Source organism: Phyllobates terribilis, unplaced genomic scaffold (assembly GCF_046119375.1).
Source record: "Phyllobates terribilis strain yellow unplaced genomic scaffold, ASM4611937v1 Scaffold_3__8_contigs__length_932513732, whole genome shotgun sequence".
Taxonomy (NCBI): Eukaryota; Metazoa; Chordata; class Amphibia; order Anura; family Dendrobatidae; genus Phyllobates; species Phyllobates terribilis.
This window is the reverse complement of record NW_027362763.1, coordinates 781,903,006-781,923,742: the sequence shown is the minus strand read 5'-3', so window position 1 is coordinate 781,923,742 and position 20,737 is coordinate 781,903,006. Positions and strand designations below refer to the sequence as shown.

Here is a 20,737-nt window from a genome sequence, read left to right as displayed (position 1 = left end):
ACTAAAATTACCTCATCTAGTCATTTGTTTTTTTGCACATATGAGACCAAATAGATAACAAAAAATGACCTCCAGCTAAAGGCTTTTGCCAAAGCAGATATGAGCCGTGTGACATTCTATCATGGGAAGATGTGCTTGTGTTGAACCTAGGCAGTGTACTGGGCCTACACTTGTAGCTCTGGGTGGATATGATCTAGAGAACCCGGGTCATGCAGACTCACTTGTGCACTTGGTGGCCAATACACATATGCGTTTATGGCAGAAAATACTTTGAGAAAACAAAAAGGGGACAAAAAATACTGACTTGGGAGGGATATATTTAAAATTAGTAGCCTAAAAGGAGAGAACCCCCATAATTCAATCCCTCTCCAACAAGCCATAACATTTTACTTTTATTATTTGATAATAAAATTGTGGTGTAAAAAATATATATGGTACATTTTGTCCCTAATCTGCTATTAGTATATAATGCATATAAACGACTGCCTGAACTAACAGCGGATGGCGCCCCGCTAATCTGTGGACTGTCTGGAAAGTTACAATTCTGAACTATACAATGAGTGTCTGGGCAGCTCTTTATTATCATCTTGATTTTAAAAAAAATTGGGGTAAAAGTTTATTTTATCTCTTGGAATATAAGCGGTCCGAAGAATAAGTCCAAAAGGCATGCAATTTTTGCTTATGTAAAAAAAGGTCAATCTGGCAAGTATAGGGTTACAGATTTAGTCCTGCACCCATTTGGCTGGGATGTGGGCAGACTGGTCCACGAGATCTTTAGCATTCATATTTTTCTACATCCCAAGGTGTGTGCGTTAGGTTTTGGGTTGGACGGGGGGGGGGGGGAGGTGAGATTAGAAGTTCACCCCCTGAACAACTGGCAATAGCCAACATTTTGTATCAAACCAGGAAGACCATAGCTAAGCATAGCCTGCCAAATACTGCTCCCTTAATAGGGGTAGTGAGATGCTTGAATAACACTATTCTAATGGAAAAAGACAGTATATATTAAAAGGGGGGCTACAGCTAAATTTGGGAAACAGTGGGGGATTGGATTTAATGCCTAATGGAAATGTCAGAAGAGCTGTCCAGAGACATTATTTTCAATTAATTTGTTCTTTAATAGCAGTAAACGTCGTCAGATATAAGAAATGCGACTGTTTTGCTGTTTTTGATAGATATGTGGTGCATGTACTGTATTGGTAAGATAGTTTTATGCATATTCAGATATGTGAGGGGGCCTGATGGAACCTGGGGATAAAAAGGGGGGGGGGGGGGGACACCTGGAATCTTCTATCTGTCATTGTTGTACTTTTTACTTTGCTGTGATTTCTGTATCAACTTATTAAACAGAAACATTTCTTACAGATTAACGGTTTGCTAAAAAAATGTGAGCAATGATACCAGAAAAGTGAGAAGAGAACACTTATGTGAAAGGCATACCTGGCCGTACGAGCTCGTTGAGAGACGCAGAAGGTCTCGCACCAAGTCTTGGTGCACTTTCTTGTATTCGCATCCTTCTACAGTCAGTGTCCTTAGCTATGACAAAAAAAAGTGGATTAACAATTGAAACAAATACTCTCAAAACGTCAAGAAATAAAGGCATTTAAAGTGATTCTATCAGCAGAAAATGACTGTTCAAACCAAGCACATGCGCTCGGTGGACCCTTGGTGTGGCCCCAGTTCAGTGCACTTTCCCACTGACTTGTTTTCCACCTACCTCCATCCCCCTCTTCCTGACAACACTGACTTTGCAGGAGCCAGCGGAGGGCAGAGATAAAATGAAAATAAGTGGGAAGGTGCATAGAGTTGTTTTGCCATGTTAAAGCTGCACCTAGTGGCTGTGCTTGGCTGGAATTGCAATTTTGTGCCAACAAACTCCCTCCAACATGGGGCAATAATCCAGTAATCACCCAATTGATCACATAATTTAGGCTAATAAAAATAAATAAATAATTACATATAAATAGCCACATGTTTTAACATTGGGAATTATCATTCCAATATCAAAATAAAATTGGCATTAAAATAAATATATATATATATTAATTTGCCAGCAACCCCAGCAATAGTTGGGCAATTTTCTACTTAAATCAACTTTGTATGCAGAAGTACAGCGCAATATATTTGAGACAAAGAAGGAGCAGAAACTGAGGAGATAACCCGACACTTTGCAGAAGTTTCTGCCAAATGCACTAACCAGGGCTGTGTCAGTGGTAACAAACCCTCAAAAGGTGAGATTACTACTTCTTCACCGCCTTTCAGCATGGGAAATACTGCACAAAGAGGCACTGTTCATTTGCCTTTTCTGCATTGATCACAAGTAAATGAATGCTGATCGACTTCCAATATCATCTTATTAGGGCTAAATTTGGTAGAAATAAATTTGTAGGACCCGTCACATCAGTGATCAGTGGCTACTGCGCAAGAGCCCTGATAACTGCCTCTTAACGCCCAGCATTCGTTGCTCTTTGGATTAGCGGGCCTGCCGCAACAACATCACAGCAGCGTTATGCAAATATGACAATGGGCCAGGCCAACTAAAGAGTTGCAGATGTTATCAGGAAGGAGGTGGTTCTTGGGGCTCCCGTCCATCGGCCACAGATTACTGACATGGCTGGTGGAACGGGTCCTGTGAGCGGATGCACACCAACTCTAATTGGGGCTCATTATGGACAATGTGTAAAAGGACCCCAGAGTTAAGTTGGGGATTAAACTTACCCCATTATCCAACTTCTTCCATTCTACATACCTCATGCTGCAGCATGACTCTGTCAATCAACAGCGCTCTGATGTGTCTCTTCTTCCCTTGGAGCTGAAAAAAAAAATCATGAAAGCCTGAAAGTTATTAATTACCATTTAAGATACTAATGTCAAGACCAAAATGATAAAAAAATATAATAAATTGTATCAGTATAAAAAGGATTAAAAAGACAACACAAGAATAACACACCAGCTATAAATAAAATGATATATATTTTTTTTTTTAGTTAATGTTCTTTACATCTTTTTAATTTTTTTTTTTTTTTTTTTTTAAATATTACACCCAAAAGCCACATTTTTAAGTATTTACAAAAAGTTGTGTGTAATGGACTTACATAGAGATAATTACCAGCCCAAGCAGCAGACAATAAACCGCATGATTCTCAATCACGATGTACATAGAAGACTTTTAGACTAATATATATGACATTACTAACCCGATTTTCCATAGATTTTTTTACTAGAGTAAAACTCTTCCATCTTGAGTCAAACTCATGCTTGTGGGATCCCTGGAACTGCAGGAGGTCACTGATAATCTGTAGGAAACAGAACTGGCTGATCTCACGATACATTAGGTAAAAATATACACAATATAAAGAAATAAATTAGGAGAATATGGAATAGGGATTATACCTGCAGGCAAGTCATTTATGTATAATGTATTATCAGACTAATAGTGTCGGTTCTGATCTGTGCCACATCCTAAATATTCAGATCATTATCTGACTCATTATGTGCATTGAACTCAACAGAAAACACTTAGCTGAAAAGGGAAGAACGGCATGTCACATAGCAAGGTGGAAAGTTGTTTTTTTATAGTCCTAGGTACTGTATCCACATGTAATGAAATTCCTTAAAAATAATCTGTCACCGGATTTTTGCGACCTAATGCGAGATCAGCATATCTACATCTACTTAGTTATTGCATGTATGCAGGCGAGCCTTCATGGCCTGGATTGGCCTCATCAGTCCGCTCCAGATCTACAGCCATTGATACTCCTCGAAACCCTGAAGTCATGGTCATCTTCGACTACGAAGGACTAACAGCACTTGACCTGCTGCTAAGTACTGCTGCCAAGTACTCTAACCCCGCCCCCACCACTGATTGGCAGCTTTTTGTGTACACTGTAAAGGCAGAAAGCTGCCAATCAGTGATGTGGGCGGAGTTATACAGGGGTCAGCATTCAGACACCTGCTAGGTCTACAGCAGAGAACAACAGTTTTGAATCAAAACTGCAGTAATCCGTAAAGTAAGTGACAAATTGCTGGCATCAGGGACTCTGTCCCTACATTGTGCTGCTCGCTGATGAGCTGGTAAAAAACTGGTGCTAAATTCCCTTTAATGGTAAAGAGTAAATTCCATAAAGACAGTCACCCACTGCTTTAAAGCATTACACAAGAAAACAATGGTAGTAAACATCTGGTTTAATGTTTTCTTTATGCAATTTTTAGTTTATCAAGAGTTAGATTCACTTTCTACAAGCCTTTGATGCCATCTTTCCACTGGAGGAATAAACTTGTAATGGTGTCAGTGGCTTCGTAGGAACTTTCTATGTAAATCTGTTATTGACATCATTCAGAGAAGACTCAAACAAGTAAATTTACCTTTATTATCAGAAATAAAGACTTTGTATCATCTTCTGAGTTGTCAAGAATGAAGTCTAATATTAGAGAGGAAACACAACAGCGAAGTTAATGGAAAGGAGAACGATGTGAGGATCCAGTGATCACTCATGTGATTTACTCAAAGTAAATACTTTGATTGACAAACACTTACGCAAGAGTTTCCTGAGTGTTTCTGCTATGGATTCTCTGTAGTTTTCCCTAGAATAATCTAAACAATAAAAACAATCAAATATGCAGAAGCATTTTTATCACAGCAGCAAAAATATGACTAGCTCTAAGGAAAGTCTCCAGCCAGCGCAGCAGAATAATACATCTATGTCTATGTATACAGGACGTACATTTCATAGCAGTTGAAGCTCTGTTTTTTTGATTCAGATTCCATGCAAAATTCTGGTTAGGTGGAAAGTATTGTGTGCACCAGTGTTATCAGCTAGGGTTCCTGGGCTTCTTAGTACCTGGTCAGGGGGTCTCCAGAACATAGCAGCAGGAGGGTCTGTCACTCTAGGGCTGTGTACCCACGATGCGTTTTTTAAGCATTTCCGCAGCGGCAAAAACGCCGCAGATACGCTTAAAAAAGCATGTTAGAAGGCCTGCTATGTTCCCCAATGATAATCCGCATGTGCTGTGCACATGCTGCAGAAATTTCCATTGTGGATTATCATTGCGGAAAAAAACGCAGCACTACCAATTATTTTGCGGAAGTGCTGCGTTTTCGCTGCCATTGACTTGCATTGGAACGCATGGAATCCGCATCACTGCATCTGCATATGCGGAATACATGCGTTTCAATGTGCGGATGGTACCCGGGTCTGGAGGACAGGAGACTCTCCTCTGGACCTGGGTACCATAGAACGTGTAAAAAAAAGAATAGAATAAAAATAAATATTATATTTACCTTCTGATGGCCCCTGGTCTCCTGGTCTTCACTTGCCAGCAGCTTGCGGTGGACTGAAGGACCTGCGCTGACGTCATAGTCATGTGACGGCAGGTCCTTCAGTGTAGTGTACCGCGAGCTGCCGGCAGCCAGGACGGAGCGAAGCAAGACTGCGGGGGCCATCAGAAGGTAAGTATAGATTTATTTTTTTATCATTCTTTAAGATCACACTATATAAATCCATGCCGTTTGCATGGATTTATATAGTGTGACCAAGTTGACAAGCACTTTCCAGGTGATGCTAAAATCTCTTGGAAAGAGCTTGATAAACCGCATGCGGAAATGCATGTGAAGAACGCTTCACATCCGCATGTCCCTGGCAGGAAAAATACATGTACAATCTGCATGTACAATGCGCATGCGGTTTTTCTGCCAGGGAGATGCAGAAATGCTCAGGAAAAATCCGGAGCATTTCTGCATCGTGGGCACATAGCCTAAGGCTACATGCACACACACTAGAAATACTGCAGACTTTCCCTCTGGATTTGTGGCTGGAAAATCCACGGTGGAATAAAGTAGCAGAAAAACGGATAAAATGTGAACAAATCTTATGCACATTCTATAACAATTTCCCACACAGAAATAGACCTGTGTTGCAGATCTCCAACATAAATTCTTACCATGTATCAATTGAGAGCTTTTGTCTCATGTTCGCAAATGGTTACATTTGCCAATTGCTTGTATAAAAACAAGCAACTTTACAATTTACTTATTGATAATCCTCTTCATTCTCAATAGAGGGATTTTTAATTTTATACTGTAGAGCTCATAATCTAGATTACTGGCCACCACTGGAGCCACCGTTTTCCTAGGCAAGGATGAAGCGTTGCAAGCCATTTGTTATACAGGTAGTAAGTGCTGCTCTGATACCAGACACGGCCAGCTTCAGAATCATGCTGTAAGTGCAAAGCTGCATAGATTAGCAGTATTGGAGAGCGAACAGTTCGGAACGGTCGCTCTTCAGGACGGCTAGGAACAAACATGAGACAACCCCTTTAAATTTGAAGGGAAAGTAAAAAAAACAACAACAAAACCCAAATTTTATGTTTTTTGCTGATCTGCAGAAAAAATAGGCAAGTGCTAAAACAGGAAAAAAGTTTCTATAAAGGTTTATAAAAAAAAAAAAAAAAAAAAAAAAAGCTAAAAATAAAACCACTAAAGATTCACCTTCCCTGGCTGGTCACTTGCTGGTGCCTACATAAATCATTGTCTCTTGCAAGAAAGTCTCGCTTCAAAAAAGCTGCAGGCAATCACAATCGAAGACAGTCACAGAAGCATCAGGGAAGGCAAGTAGAGGGGCTTTACACGGAAATCCATACCAAAATCTACAGGTTCTTACAATATTGCTGGGAAAGTTAGTGCAGCAATTCTGCTATATGTGAATGTAGTCTTACAGCTTTGAGGGCAAATTAACTAAAGAAGCACTCCTCCTCTCATCAAAATATTTAGCCATGCAATAAATTGCAGTCATCATATTATATAGCACTGTGCACTTACAATTGCTCATTTTACCCTTCTTGCCCAGCTAATTCTTCTCTCTTTTCCATTAGGTCTATGACATCACATGATTGAAAACGGACTAGCTGAATCCTTCCAAGCTCTATGTAGAAACAGGAAGTCAATTTTCCCTGTATGAGTCATGAGTCACTGCAAATGTCCCTGGCAGAAGGGAGGAGGGAGCATATGGGTCAAGAGATGTAGAGGGGAATGATTCACGCAGGGAAAAGACTTCATGTTTCTATACATAGAGCAGAGAAAAGAGAAGAATTAGCTGGGTAGAAGGGTAAAATGAGCAATTGTAAGTACACAGTGCTAGATAATATGATGACTGCAATATATTAAGAGGATAAAAAGTTTGATGGGAGGAGGAGGAGTGCTTCTTTAAGGTAGTGACAGCTCACCTAGAATACAGACTAGCCAAGGATCCGGATATGCTTTAAATCCTCATATAGCAAGCTTTGCTAATGTACAAACAGCAGTAGGAACTCCCTCAAATAAAATATATATTTTATGGGTTATGAAATAAAGAGCAAGTGATTTGGAATCAGAAAAAAACTGGAGTTCCAACCCCTATAAAAACATTGTAAATGTAACCCCTTTCTGACGAGGTCAGTAATCGTACGCAAGCGTCGGAAAGGCCGGTTCAGCGGGGACTCCGGCGCTGAGCCCGCACTGAACCGGGCACATGTCACCTGATTTATACTGCAGCCGACCCCTGTGGTTGTCATGTAAAGATTACTATGAGTGCCACCTAGTGGTCGGCGCTCATAGCATAGGAGCATTTCTGCTACATAGAGGTGATCTGCTCATCACCTCTATGCAGCAGAGGCGATCAGACAGCTGCTGCTTCTAATCTCCTACAGAGACTATTGAAGCCATCAGAAAGTGTAAAAAAAAAAAAAAAAGTTTTTAAAAATATTAAAAAAAATATAAAAAAAAAGGTTAAATCACCCCCCCTTTTGCCCCATTCAAAAAAACCCCAAAAAACAACCCACACACATTTGGTATCGCCGCGTTCAGAATCGCTCGATCAATATAAAAAAGAATTAATCCAATCGCTAAACGGCGTAACGAGAAAAAAATTCCAAACGCCAGAATTACATTTTTTTGGTCACCACAACATTGCAATAAAATGCAATAACGGCGATCAAAACATCGGATTTACCCCAAAATGGTAGCAATAAAAACTTCAGCTCGTTGCGCAAAAATAAGCCCTCACCCGGCCCCAGATCCTGAAAAATGCAGACGTTAAGGCCTCGGAAAGTGGCGCCATTTCGCTTAAAAAAAAATATAAAAAAAAGGTTAAATCACCCCCCCTTTTGCCCCATTCAAAAAAACCCCAAAAAACAACCCACACACATTTGGTATCGCCGCGTTCAGAATCGCTCGATCAATATAAAAAAGAATTAATCCAATCGCTAAACGGCGTAACGAGAAAAAAATTCCAAACGCCAGAATTACATTTTTTTGGTCACCACAACATTGCAATAAAATGCAATAACGGCGATCAAAACATCGGATTTACCCCAAAATGGTAGCAATAAAAACTTCAGCTCGTTGCGCAAAAATAAGCCCTCACCCGGCCCCAGATCCTGAAAAATGCAGACGTTAAGGCCTCGGAAAGTGGCGCCATTTCGCTTAAAAAAAAATATAAAAAAAAGGTTAAATCACCCCCCCTTTTGCCCCATTCAAAAAAACCCCAAAAAACAACCCACACACATTTGGTATCGCCGCGTTCAGAATCGCTCGATCAATATAAAAAAGAATTAATCCAATCGCTAAACGGCGTAACGAGAAAAAAATTCCAAACGCCAGAATTACATTTTTTTGGTCACCACAACATTGCAATAAAATGCAATAACGGCGATCAAAACATCGGATTTACCCCAAAATGGTAGCAATAAAAACTTCAGCTCGTTGCGCAAAAATAAGCCCTCACCCGGCCCCAGATCCTGAAAAATGCAGACGTTAAGGCCTCGGAAAGTGGCGCCATTTCGCTTAAAAAAAAATATAAAAAAAAATGGGATTTTTGTTTCACCACTTAAATAAAAAAAGAACCTATACATGTTTGGTGTCTACAAACTCGTAATGACCTGGAGAATAATAATTGCAGGTCAGTTTTAACATGCAGTGAACGTGGTAAAAAAACAAAAAACTGTGGAATTGCATATTTATTTATTTTTTTGCAATTTCACCGCACTTGGAATTTTTTTTTCCGGTTTTCCAGTACACGATATGGTAAAACCAGTGAATTCGTTCAAAAGTACAACTCGTCCTCCAAAAATTAAGCCCTCACATGGCCATACTGAATGAAAAATAAAAAAGTAATGGCTTTGTGAAGAAGGGGAGCAAAAAAACGAAAATGCAAAAACAGAAAATGCCCCGGTCATGAAGGGGTTAAGTTTTCAGAATGTCTTCACTTGCTTACAATTACTCACTTTCACTCTTTATACTATTTTTTTTATAACATTTGCATCTATATAAGGAATAAATTAAATAGTGGATAACATTCAGCCTCTATATTACACAGATGAACAAAAAAGCTGAAATAGGAACTGAACTCACCATGGTCAATGCCGGTAAAAAGTTTTGTCTCATCCAAAGACACCAAGCTTGTTACCCTGGAAAACACAATGCAATTAAAAGAAAAAACAAAACAAAACAAAACATACAATCTAAATAAATCATATATAAAACTATATATGAAGAAACAACATTTCAAGGTTACATATTAGTTAGGAAGATTTTGGTGATTACTTAAAGGGAAACTGTCAACAGGATCACCCTCCTAAGCCAGCAAGTAAGTCCTAGGAAGCTGAATAAAATGATAACTTGATATCTGCGATCTGTTTGCTCAAAGATTTTGGCAGAAAATCTGAAAATCACATTTGACCATGCACAGCCTAACATAAACAGGACATCCCTTTTAGCGTCACAGCTATGCTCTGCTGTGACACTGAAGAGCCCCGTCACCCCCATGTGCCAGAGCAGAAATCAGGTCGTTTTTTTTTTTGGAAAGGAAAATGATCAGCCCATGGCAATTAGTCCAGGCACAATCAGCTGTTTGTCAGGGGTTTTACATTAGTGGCTCACACTAAATGAGTCATAGGTCATTAGGCAACATCTAGAAAAGAAACACCACTATGATTGCTTCCAGAAAATCTGTTGAAGAGCAAACTATTCTTTCTTAGTGATCACCTGACAGTGGCAATAGCCTATACCCATGGGTTATCCATGACACATTGACAAGAAAAAAATTAATTAATAAAAATACAACATGACATCAAGTTTTGGACTTCTATAAAGTGAGTCAATTCCTGGACGAAAGACCAATAAATGACCAAAGAGACCAAATTGTTCATTTATCTAATATCATGAAATGAACACATGGAAGGCAAGAACAACAACAAACCACTGAAATAATTAAGGTGATATCCTGGCAGATACTTACAGATGAGATACTCTCTCCCCTTTTAGAGGAGGAAGAAGGTTCCCTGAGCCAGTAAGACAGTTATGCACAATGGTGAGACACTGCTGGACATCGTCCCTTATAGAAACAAAGAGTATAAATAATTATTAATATTCCTTTTATTAGTATTTTATTGACAGCACAATATAAAGTCATCTCTATGACAGGTTATTACAAATGGAAACTTGTCCAGACTGTCACAAGACTATACACGTGCATCTATGTTGGCATATGAGATAACATGGAAATTACAACAGATCACAAATGAGATTATTAATATACCTTGACATCTCAAGCTCTCCACTCCCATAATTATTTAATTTTTCCAATTCTGGGCGTAAAAAGTTGTCCAGCAGGAAGTAAGCAAATTCAATCTCCTCTGCTGATGGAACGTGCCACTTGATGTCGAGATTCCACAGGTCTCCAGCCTTGCCCCAGTCCTTATAAAACAAAACATGTAGCAGATTATATAAAAAGTCATTGATACAAAGATAAGGACATGTAATGCATCTCCAGTTATAGAAAACTTGTGATCAGTAATCAAGGCATGTCAGAAGTTGTAATAAAGGGGTCAGAGATCTCTTCGGACTTCTAGCAAAAGGGGATGCAATGCTTTGTGCCCTTTTTGGTCCCATTAGCTACATTTAAAGCACCAAGCCGGCATTTTGTTTTTATTTCATCCCCAGAGTGGTATCACTAATATAAGTTCCCTGCCATTAATAATATACTCACCAGCTGCTGTCTTCTGTTCTCAGCACCACTCTGCTCGTCTTCTGCAGGCTGTGACCTCCCAGATACCTACAGTGCTTGCTGGGGGAGCCGGAGATCACTTCCCAATGTAAGTCTATCAGAGGCTCTCATATACTAATACTGAGAGCTTGTAACCATTAGCTCCGATTTCTGGTCAGTCAAGAACTGCGATCACAAGATAGCAAAATGGGACCAGAGTGGTGCTGGGAAGAACAGACAGCGGCTGGTAATAATATTACTAAGGGCAGGGAATGTGGATTAGTGATACCACTCTAGCAGTGGTGCTTTAAAAGAGGCAAAGGCAGAATTTAAAGGGTTATTCTCAACTTCCATCTTCAGGAGAACACCTGCTCCCGTGCCTAGTCTTCCTGCTTGCTGGGTGTGGTGTGCTCCTGATCGATAGTTCAGACCAGCGGCATGGCAGAGCTGCTGGCCAAAAATGTGCACCTACAGATGCTGCAAACACAGGCAGTTTTGCTTCTGCAACATTGTCAGAGAGCAAGGACATCGAGGCTAGCCGGTTACAGCCATCTTGCAGCTTCAGAGCAGCATTTACAAGCTCTTCAGCAAAGAACTTGCAAGCACACCTTGCTTGCCTAGGAGACCAACTACATCTAATAGACTGATGCAATGACTGGTAACCTAGAGAACGAGCAATAAACTATAGAATTAAAAACGTTGCCATTTTTGAGAACAAAGAATTTTTAATAAGGGGTAAACTGAAATGTTACTTGTTTTTACAAGCACTTTGCAATTTTTCCTACGTAAGAAGTTGAAAAAAATTCTTTTAAAATGTAATTTGTTCCGCTGCAAAGTGATGAAGCCCCTACAATTTAGCCATCCAAAGGATCTCGACTCCTGGACATCCACAAATAAGACATATGACGTAAGATCATGCCCATGGTCCCATGGAAAGTTCAATATAGAATTGGTTGTTCTCAATAAAATGGACAGCTTCCCTAGTATCTGCAGATACTTGCCTGAATTGGGAAATATTCAGAAAGCGGCTTATTAAACCCGCCAGGTATACTGCAGTACTCCGTGGGGTAGATGAGTGTGCTGGATCTCAAGAGGTGGTGCAGCAGGTTACAAGACAAACTATAACCCTGTTTACAAGTGAAGTGTAAGGTCTGCTGGAGAATCGTCACAAGCTGATCTTTGTAGGGAAGCAATTTCGCCCCATCCACTCGGGTTATCTGATGAAAAGCAATAAAGATAGGATTAAAAGCTAGCAACACAACTAAATGGAAACTGGCTATGCCCCCAGCAATTATGTGATGGGGAGCAGCCACAGGACAATCAGGTATAATGAACTACATGTAACGCATACACTGTCTAGCCGTTTCTGAAAAGCTTGTCATCAGATGTAAGATAAAATGCAGATTTATTAAAAATTACCTCGGAAAGGAGCTGTAGGTTCCAGAGAAGCTCTTTATCCAATTCTTCCTCACGGAGGACATCGTCATCTAAGGATAAGTAACACACAAACAAGACTGAATCCACATTTATTTATCATATTGCGGAGAGCTTTCCTGACATAATCATCACTGTCCCCACAGGGGCTCACAATCTAAATTCCCCATCGGTATGTCTTGTAAAAAAGATTGGTTCTTGCCCGTGTTATATGTTGGCTTGCAAAAAGTAAGACACCAACTACCATATACCCATGTGTCTAGCCTACGGAACCATAAAAGTCAACGGATATCAAGAGAAAAGAAGTACAAAGGAAATATCGGAGCTAAAACCGCATACTTCTTAATACATGTAAAATAGAATAGATAAACTATATCAGTATAATAGACAATACAAGATAATAAACCTACAATAAGAATGGGAAAACACCTAGATAAAAATGTACACCGTGTAAATTCAATGTCTACCACAAGATGGCAGTGTATAACTAGCCATGCAAAAAACAAATAAAAAATCAAGGAGAAACACAATTTAGCAAATAGGGTAATAAAGTAAAGCTAAGGGATAAAAGGCACTACCAGAGTACACAATCATGTGTGAAGTCCCAAAATAAGCTTCCCAGAAAGGCTAATAACACTAGGAAAAATAAACCCTAAAGCAAGCACATGAACAAGAGTTACCAAAGTAATAGTCACTGTGACATGCATGGATTGTAAGCAGGGCCCCCACTGCTATTGTTGAATAATGTATTGCTGTGCAATATCATAGTTTGTACACGTCCTCTCGTATTTGTAAAGTGCTGCGGAATATGTCGGCGCTATAGTAATAAAAGCATTACTTAGAAGATAGAACAGCATGGAGCCACTGAACCACACTCCTGTTTCCCTTGGACAGCTCTGTTGGTGGGCTGTTTAAATTTCCATCGGACAAAGCTGTCCAAGCGAAACGTGCTTCGGGTGCGGTGGGTCCCTGACTTTCTGCTGTTTTACCTTATAGTACTAGTTTTTTGCACTTCTGGTTATACACTGCCATCTTGTGGTAGACAATGAAATTACAGGGTGTACAGTTTTACTCCGGTGTTTTACTATCCCCATTTGCATGTGTTCTTGTGACCTTGCATTGTCTCTATACTAATACTGTCTATGTAAGTTATTTTAGAAGTATTTGCAAAAATTAGATTATAAACAAACCTGAAAAAACTGCAATTATACAAGATAATGCATTGTATAATTTGAATTTTCTTCATCTAAACTTAAAGGGGTTTTCCCACGAATGAAAGTTCATTTTAATCAATAGATCTTGGAGTAAAAATACGTTTCACAATTGGATGTGTTTAAATAAAATGTTCCTGTGCTGAGATAATCTCATGAATGTGCCCCTGCTGTGTACTGTGTAATGGCTGTGTCTGACTGTACAGGAACATGGTCTGATCATACCACAGCTCCTGGGCAGGGGAGGAAGAAGAGAGTATACAGCAGTTACAATTCGTATTATTATACTAGTAACATCCTAAAATATTATTTAATGACTGCAGTATTATCACACCAACGACCACCAAAAACTGGACATCACAGCCTATAAATCAGCCTCTGAACTTACTGCTAGTGAGCTGAGTGATAACACTGCAGCAATGAGGGAGGAAGAGCTTCAATGAATCCACCGGGCAACACTGTAATGACAAAGCAAGAAAAGAGTGTGAACAAGGACCACCAGAATATCCTTCTAAATACATTGCAGTCAAACATGTCACCCACAGAGGACTGGCAAAACGGACTGATCAAGCCCTGCTTACTGAAAAACTAAGTCCAGGGCCTGTAGAGATCAATAGCAATTTGTGTGCCCTGAAGAGTCGTAGACTATGGAGACGTTGTAGGAAAGTATGATCTTTACATGTATGATCAGCTAAGTGGAGTTAAAAAAGTAACAAAGTTTCAGATCTTCTGATATACAATCCTAATTTTGGCTTTTTCTCTTGTGGGGGGGGGGTGGGTGTCCCTGACAGTAATACATGCTGGATACGAGTTCTGTGTATCCAGAATACATTCATCTACACTAGCTCCATCAGCTATCACAGACTCATTCATTCACACTGGTACAGCTCCAGTATACCCTTCTCTCCTGTGTTCAGACACTCATGCAGAGCAGGCTTCTTCCTTTGCTCCAGACCATGTACAGTGGTGCGAAAAAGTGTTTGCCCCCTTCCTGATTTCTTATTCTTTTGCAAGTTTGTCACATTTAAATGTTTCAGATCACAAAACAAATTTAATTATTAGACAAAGATAACACAAGTAATCACAAAATGCAGATTTTAAATTAAGGTCTTTATTATTAAGGGAAAAAGAAATCCAAACGTACAGGGCCCTGTGTAAAAGTGTCATTTCCCTCTAAACCTAATAACTGGTTGGGCCACCCTTAGCAGCAACAACTGCAATCAAGCCTTTGCAATAACTGGCAATGAGTCTTTTCCAACGCTCTGGAGGAATTTTGGCCTATTCATCTTTGCAAAATTGTTGTAATTCAGCCATATTTGAGGGTTTCCGAGCATGAACAGTGTTTTTAAGGTCATCCTAAAGCATCTCAATCGGATTAGGGTCAGGACTTTGACTAGGCCACTCCAAAGTCTTAATTTTGTTTTTCTTAAGCCATTCAGAGGTGGACTTGCTGTTGTTTTGGATCATTGTCCTGCTGCATAACCCAAGTGCTCTTCAGCTTGAGGTTACAAACAGATGGCCGGACATTCTCCTTCAGAATTTTGTGATAAACAGCAGAATTCATGGCTCCATTTACCAAAGCAAGTCTTCCTGGTCCTGAAACAGCAAAACAGCCCCAGACCATCACACTACCACCACCATATTTTACTGTTGGTATGATGTTCCTTTTCTGAAATGCTGTGTTACTTCTACACCAGATGTAATGGAACATACACCTTTCAAAAAGTTCAACTTTTGTCTCGTCAGTCCACAAAGTATTCTCTCAAAAGTCTTGGCGATCATCAAGATGTTTTCTGGCAAAACTGAGACAAGCCTTTATGTTCTTTTAGCTCAGCAGTGAGTTTTTGTCTTGGAACTCTGCCATGTATGTCATTTTTGTCCAGTATCTTTCTTATGGTGGAGTCATGAACACTGACTAACTGAGGCAAGTGAGGCCTCCAGTTCTTTGGATGTTGTTGTGGGGTCTTTTGTGACCACTTGGATGAGTCGTTGTTACTTTGTTTCTCATTTGTTCCTGAATTTCTTTGGATCACAGCATGATGTTTAGCTTTTGAGGATCTTTTGTCTACTTCACTTTGTCAGGTAGGTATTTAACTGATTTCTTAATTGAGAACAGCTGTGGTAGTAATCAGGCCTCTGTGTGTGGCTAGGGAAATTGAACTCAGCTTCCCAAAGATGTAATAAACCACAGTTAAAACATAAATTAAGGTGGCAATGGCAACCACTTTTTCACACAGGGCCCTGTAGGTTTAAATTTCTTTTTCCCTTAATAATAAAGACCTTCATTTAAAAACTGCATTTTGTGTTTACTTGTGTTCTCTTTGTCTAATATTTCCTTTTTTTTTGTGATCTTAAACATTTAAGTGTGACAAACATGCAAAAAAAAAAGAAATCAGGAAGGGGGCAAACACTTTTTCACACCACTGCATGCTTTCCTCCCTGATCTACACTTTAACAAAAAGTAGAGTCCCTGTGATATCTCATATACATGAAGACTGTCTTAGGTACTCAGCCCCTTTTTCAAATTCGATCAGCTGCGTACAAAGCCCTCCTTCCTCCATGTGCTCCCAGAAGGGAGGGCTAGACATGAGCTGACGGCAGCTGTGCTATTGGTGTAGTTGAGCAAAAATATTTAAAATATTTGCATGACCTGGTCCAGGGCAACGCCGGTCCTACTTGGCTGCTGGACCAGAAACCCTGCAAACCTCCTCCTACCTGCCGACATCATCGTTGCGGCATGATTCATGTGTGATTTTGTGCTGGACTTACTATTTAGAAGAGGCGTCAGGTATTTAGGCAGGTAGGAGATCATTCACATTTCTCTGGTCCAGTATCCTTGGACTAGTAACTTGACGCTGGACCAGAGTCACTAACTATTGGGATTTACGTCAGAAGCAGAAAGCTACGTATAAGAGTGGCACAAATTATAAAGCAATAATATGGTAGAAAATAGTTCATAAAGACTTTTTGGAAAGTTACTTAATTTTGCATTAAAATGCAAACAACTAAAAAATTATTAAAAGCAAAAACTTTACAAGCGCTTCCCATTTTTGACTGACCACTTGGGAATCACTTAGCCATTTTCACGTATTGATGCCCCTTCCAGGCTACATCATTTGGGCAAATATTCATAAAGAGCAATATACTAATAGAAAGACCCAGTTTGTAGCTTCACCTTAACTGCAGCACGGCAGAGATCTGCCACCATCCTGCCAGAAACTCTTGTCTCAAATATGTTGGACACGGCAAAGTTAAAAACTTTCTCAAGGGCAACCTGCAATAAAGTACACCATTAACTATTACATAATTAGTATGGTTTAAAAAACAAACAAACAGACAAAAAAAAAAGCAAATGTCCATCAAGTTTAACACCCCAGCTTATTCAGTCAGCTGATCTGTGTGTGTAGCGCTGATCCGCCTACCAACCTGATATTGATGGTCTATCGTGAGGATGTCCCAAATACCCAAATAATCCATTTAAATTTTTTTTTTCAATTTCCCTTTTCTGTTGTGGGCTGTTTGCCAACTAACGAGATAACCAAAGCTAAAGTCCAAGTGGGTGTTGTCATATATATTTCACTGGGGCATGTACTTCTCTCTGTATGATGCTACCCAATCATAAGCAGGCAGCAACATGGCAAAATATGGCCCCACAATAGCTTAGGTTTCTCAGTGTGTGAGATGTAATTATACAGCTCTGATCTCCTGGTCTATAGCCCCCGTCTCACATAGCGAGATCGCTGCTGTGTCACGGTTTTGGTGACGCAACAGCGACCTCACCAGCGATGTCGCTATGTGTGACACTTTGCAACGATCAGGCCCCTGCTGTGAGGTCGCTGATCGCTGCAAAGTGTCCTGGACCATTTTTTGGTCGTTGCCCTCCCGCTGGTCAGCACACATCGCTGTGTGTGACCAGCGGGAGCAGCGATCAGGCTGGTAACCATGATAAACATAGTGTTACTAGGGGCACACGCGCACTTAGTAACCCGATGTTTATCATGGTTACGAGCCTGCTAAAGTGAGCGGTAACCTCCCGCTCACCGTAGCAGAGTGGTAACCATGAAAAACAACGGGTTACTAGGAGCGCGTGTGCCCCTAGTAACCCGATGTTTATCATGGTTACGAGTCTTCTAAAGTGAGCAGTAACCTCCCGCTCACCATAGCAGAGTGGTAACCATGATAAACAATGGGTTACTAGGTGCACGTGTGCCCCTAGTAACCAGATGTTTACCATGGTTACCAGCCTGCTCCTGCTTCAGCAGGCTGGTAACCAGGAGCAGGACATCGTGGAAAGATTCTTTCCACGATATCGCTGCTCCCCTGATCGTTGGTGAGCCTGCCTGTTTGACAGCTCACCAGCGACCACATAGCGACGCAGCAAAGATCCCTGACAGGTCGTATCGTTGTCGGGATCGTTGCAGCGTCGCTAAAGGCCCCGTCACACTTAGCGACGCTGCAACGATCCCGACAACGATACGACCTGTCAGGGATCGTTGCTGCATCGCTATGTGGTCGCTGGTGAGCTGTCAAACAGGCAGGCTCACCAACGATCAGGGGAGCAGCGACATCGTGGAAAGAATCTTTCCACGATGTCCTGCTCCTGGTTACGAGCCTGCTGAAGCAGGAGCAGGCTGGTAACTATGGTAAACATCGGGTTACTAGGGGCACACGCGCTCCTAGTAACCCGTTGTTTATCATGGTTACCACTCTGCTACAGTGAGCGGGAGGTTACCGCTCACTTTAGCAGGCTCGTAACCATGATAAACAACGGGTTACTAGGTGCGCGTGTGCCCCTAGTAACCCGATGTTTACCATAGTTACCAGCCTGATCGCTGCTCCCGCTGGTCACACACAGCGATGTGTGCTGACCAGCGGGAGAGCAACGACCAAAAAATGGTCCAGGACACTTTGCAGCGATCAGCGACCTCACAGCAGGGGCTTGATCGTTGTAAAATGTCACACATCGCGACATCGCTGGTGAGGTCGCTGTTGCGTCACCAAAACCCTGACACAGCAGCGATCTCGCTATGTGAGACGGGGGCTTAAGTGTGACGGGGCCTTAACCTCCTGCATGATTAGAAAGTGCAGGGAGATTAGTGCATAGATGACCAACACCTTTCAGATCAGGTCCCTTTGAGGGGAGAGTCTGCAGACCTGCATTTTGCTGTGTCACATTACAAACCCTTCTATGAGCTCTCCTACTCTCATAGCACTGTCCGCTCTGCTATACTGCCTCTGCCACACACGGATTGTCCGGAGATGGGTCACAATTATGTCTGTTGTGCTCAAAGCAACTTTTGAGCACAACAAATATGTTTGTGATTACAGACACAGCTCCGGACAGGCAATGTAGGGGAAGGTGCAGTACAGCAGAGTTGACAGTGCTAGGAGAGGAGCATAGATGGCAGAATGGGTTGTAATGCGACACCGCTAAACTCAGCTGAACTTTCATGCAGTAGGTTACACCAGGAGATCAAGTGTACAGTCATGGCCAAAAGTATTGAGAATGAGACAAATAGTAATTTTTCCAAAGTTTACTGCTTCATTTTTTGTAATGGCAATTTGCATATACTCCTGAATGTCAAAGAGTGATCAGCTTAACAGCAATTACTGTACTTGCAAAGTCAATATTTGCCCAGAAAATGAACTTTAACCCCCAAAACACATTTCAACATCATAGCAGTCCTGCCTTAAAAGGAGCAGCTAACATCGTTTTAGTGATTGATCCATTAACACAGGTGTGGGTGTTGATGAGGACAGGGCTGGCGATCAATCAGTCATGATTAAGTAAGAATGACATCACTGGACCACTTTAAAAGGAGGCTGGTTCTTGGTATCATTGTTTCTCTTCAGTTAACCATGGTTATCTCTAAAGAAACACGTGCAGCCATCATTGCACTGCACAAAAATGGCCTAACAGGGAAGAGTATCGCAGCTACAAAGATTGCACCTCAGACAACAATCTATCGCATCATCAAGAACTTCAAGGAGAGAGCTTCCATTGTTGTCAAAAAGGCTCCAGGGCGCCCAAGAAAGACCAGCAAGCGCCAGGACCGTATCTTAAAACTGTTTCCGCTGCGGGATCGGACTACCAGCAGTGCCGAGCTTGCTCAGGATTGGCAGCTGGTTGGTGTGAGTGCTTCTGCACGCACTGTGAGGCGGAGACTCTTTGAGCAAGGGCTGGTTTCAAGGAGGGCAGCAAAGCCGCCACTTCTCTCCAGAAAAAACATCAGGGACCGACTGATATTCTGCAAAAGATACAGGGAGTGGACTGCTGAGGACTGGGGCAAAGTTATTTTCTCTGATGAATCCCCTTTTCGATTGTTTGGGACATCTGGAAAACAGCTAATTCGGAGAAGAAGAGGTGAGCGCTACCACCAGTCTTGTCTCATGCCAACTGTAAAGAATCGTGAAACCATTCATGTGTGGGGTTGTTTCTCAGCCAAGGGAAATCGGCTCACTCACAGTCTTGCCTAAAAACACAGCCATGAATAAAGAATGGTACCAGAATGTCCTCCAAGAGCAACTTCTCCCAACCGTCCAAGAGCAGTTTGGCGCCCAACAATGCCTTTTCCAGCATGATGGAGCACCTTGCCATAAAGCAAAGGTGATAACTAAATGGCTCATGGAACAAAACATAGAGATTTTGGGTCCATGGCCTGGAAACTCCCCAGATCTTAATCCCATTGAGAACTTGTGGTCAATCATCAAGAGACGGGTGGACAAACAAAAACCAACAAATTCTGGCAAAATGCAAGCATTGATTATGCAAGAATGGACTGCTATCAGTCAGGATTTGGTCCAAAAGTTGATTGAGAGCATGCCAGGGAGAATTACAGAGGTCTTGAAGAAGAAGAAGGGGCAACACTGCAAATATTGACTTGCTGCATTAACTCATTCTAACTGTCAATATAACCTATTGGTACTCATAATATGATTGCAATTATATTTCTGTATGTGATATAAACATCACACAAACACTAATAAAAACCAGAGGCCAGCAGATCATGTGAAAATATAATTTTGGTGTCATTCTCAAAACTTTTGGCCATGACTGTATTATTACATCTAAAA

At 41.1% G+C, this 20,737-nt stretch overlaps 1 protein-coding gene across 1 annotated transcript in view; it reads right to left on the bottom strand.

Moving 5' to 3' along the window:
- The window catches only part of PSME4 (proteasome activator subunit 4), a 152,957-nt gene that overhangs the window by 49,422 nt on the left and 82,798 nt on the right, over positions 1 to 20,737 (bottom strand). The window contains exons 15-26 of the mRNA XM_073673591.1: positions 16,839 to 16,937; positions 14,052 to 14,121; positions 12,438 to 12,505; positions 12,020 to 12,235; positions 10,572 to 10,729; positions 10,272 to 10,367; positions 9,386 to 9,441; positions 4,538 to 4,594; positions 4,366 to 4,421; positions 3,198 to 3,296; positions 2,750 to 2,812; positions 1,441 to 1,536 (exon numbers count right to left, since the gene is read on the bottom strand). Coding sequence (XP_073529692.1) covers positions 1,441 to 1,536; positions 2,750 to 2,812; positions 3,198 to 3,296; positions 4,366 to 4,421; positions 4,538 to 4,594; positions 9,386 to 9,441; positions 10,272 to 10,367; positions 10,572 to 10,729; positions 12,020 to 12,235; positions 12,438 to 12,505; positions 14,052 to 14,121; positions 16,839 to 16,937 — 1,134 coding nt within the window. The remainder of the gene's footprint in view (positions 1 to 1,440; positions 1,537 to 2,749; positions 2,813 to 3,197; positions 3,297 to 4,365; positions 4,422 to 4,537; positions 4,595 to 9,385; positions 9,442 to 10,271; positions 10,368 to 10,571; positions 10,730 to 12,019; positions 12,236 to 12,437; positions 12,506 to 14,051; positions 14,122 to 16,838; positions 16,938 to 20,737) is intronic.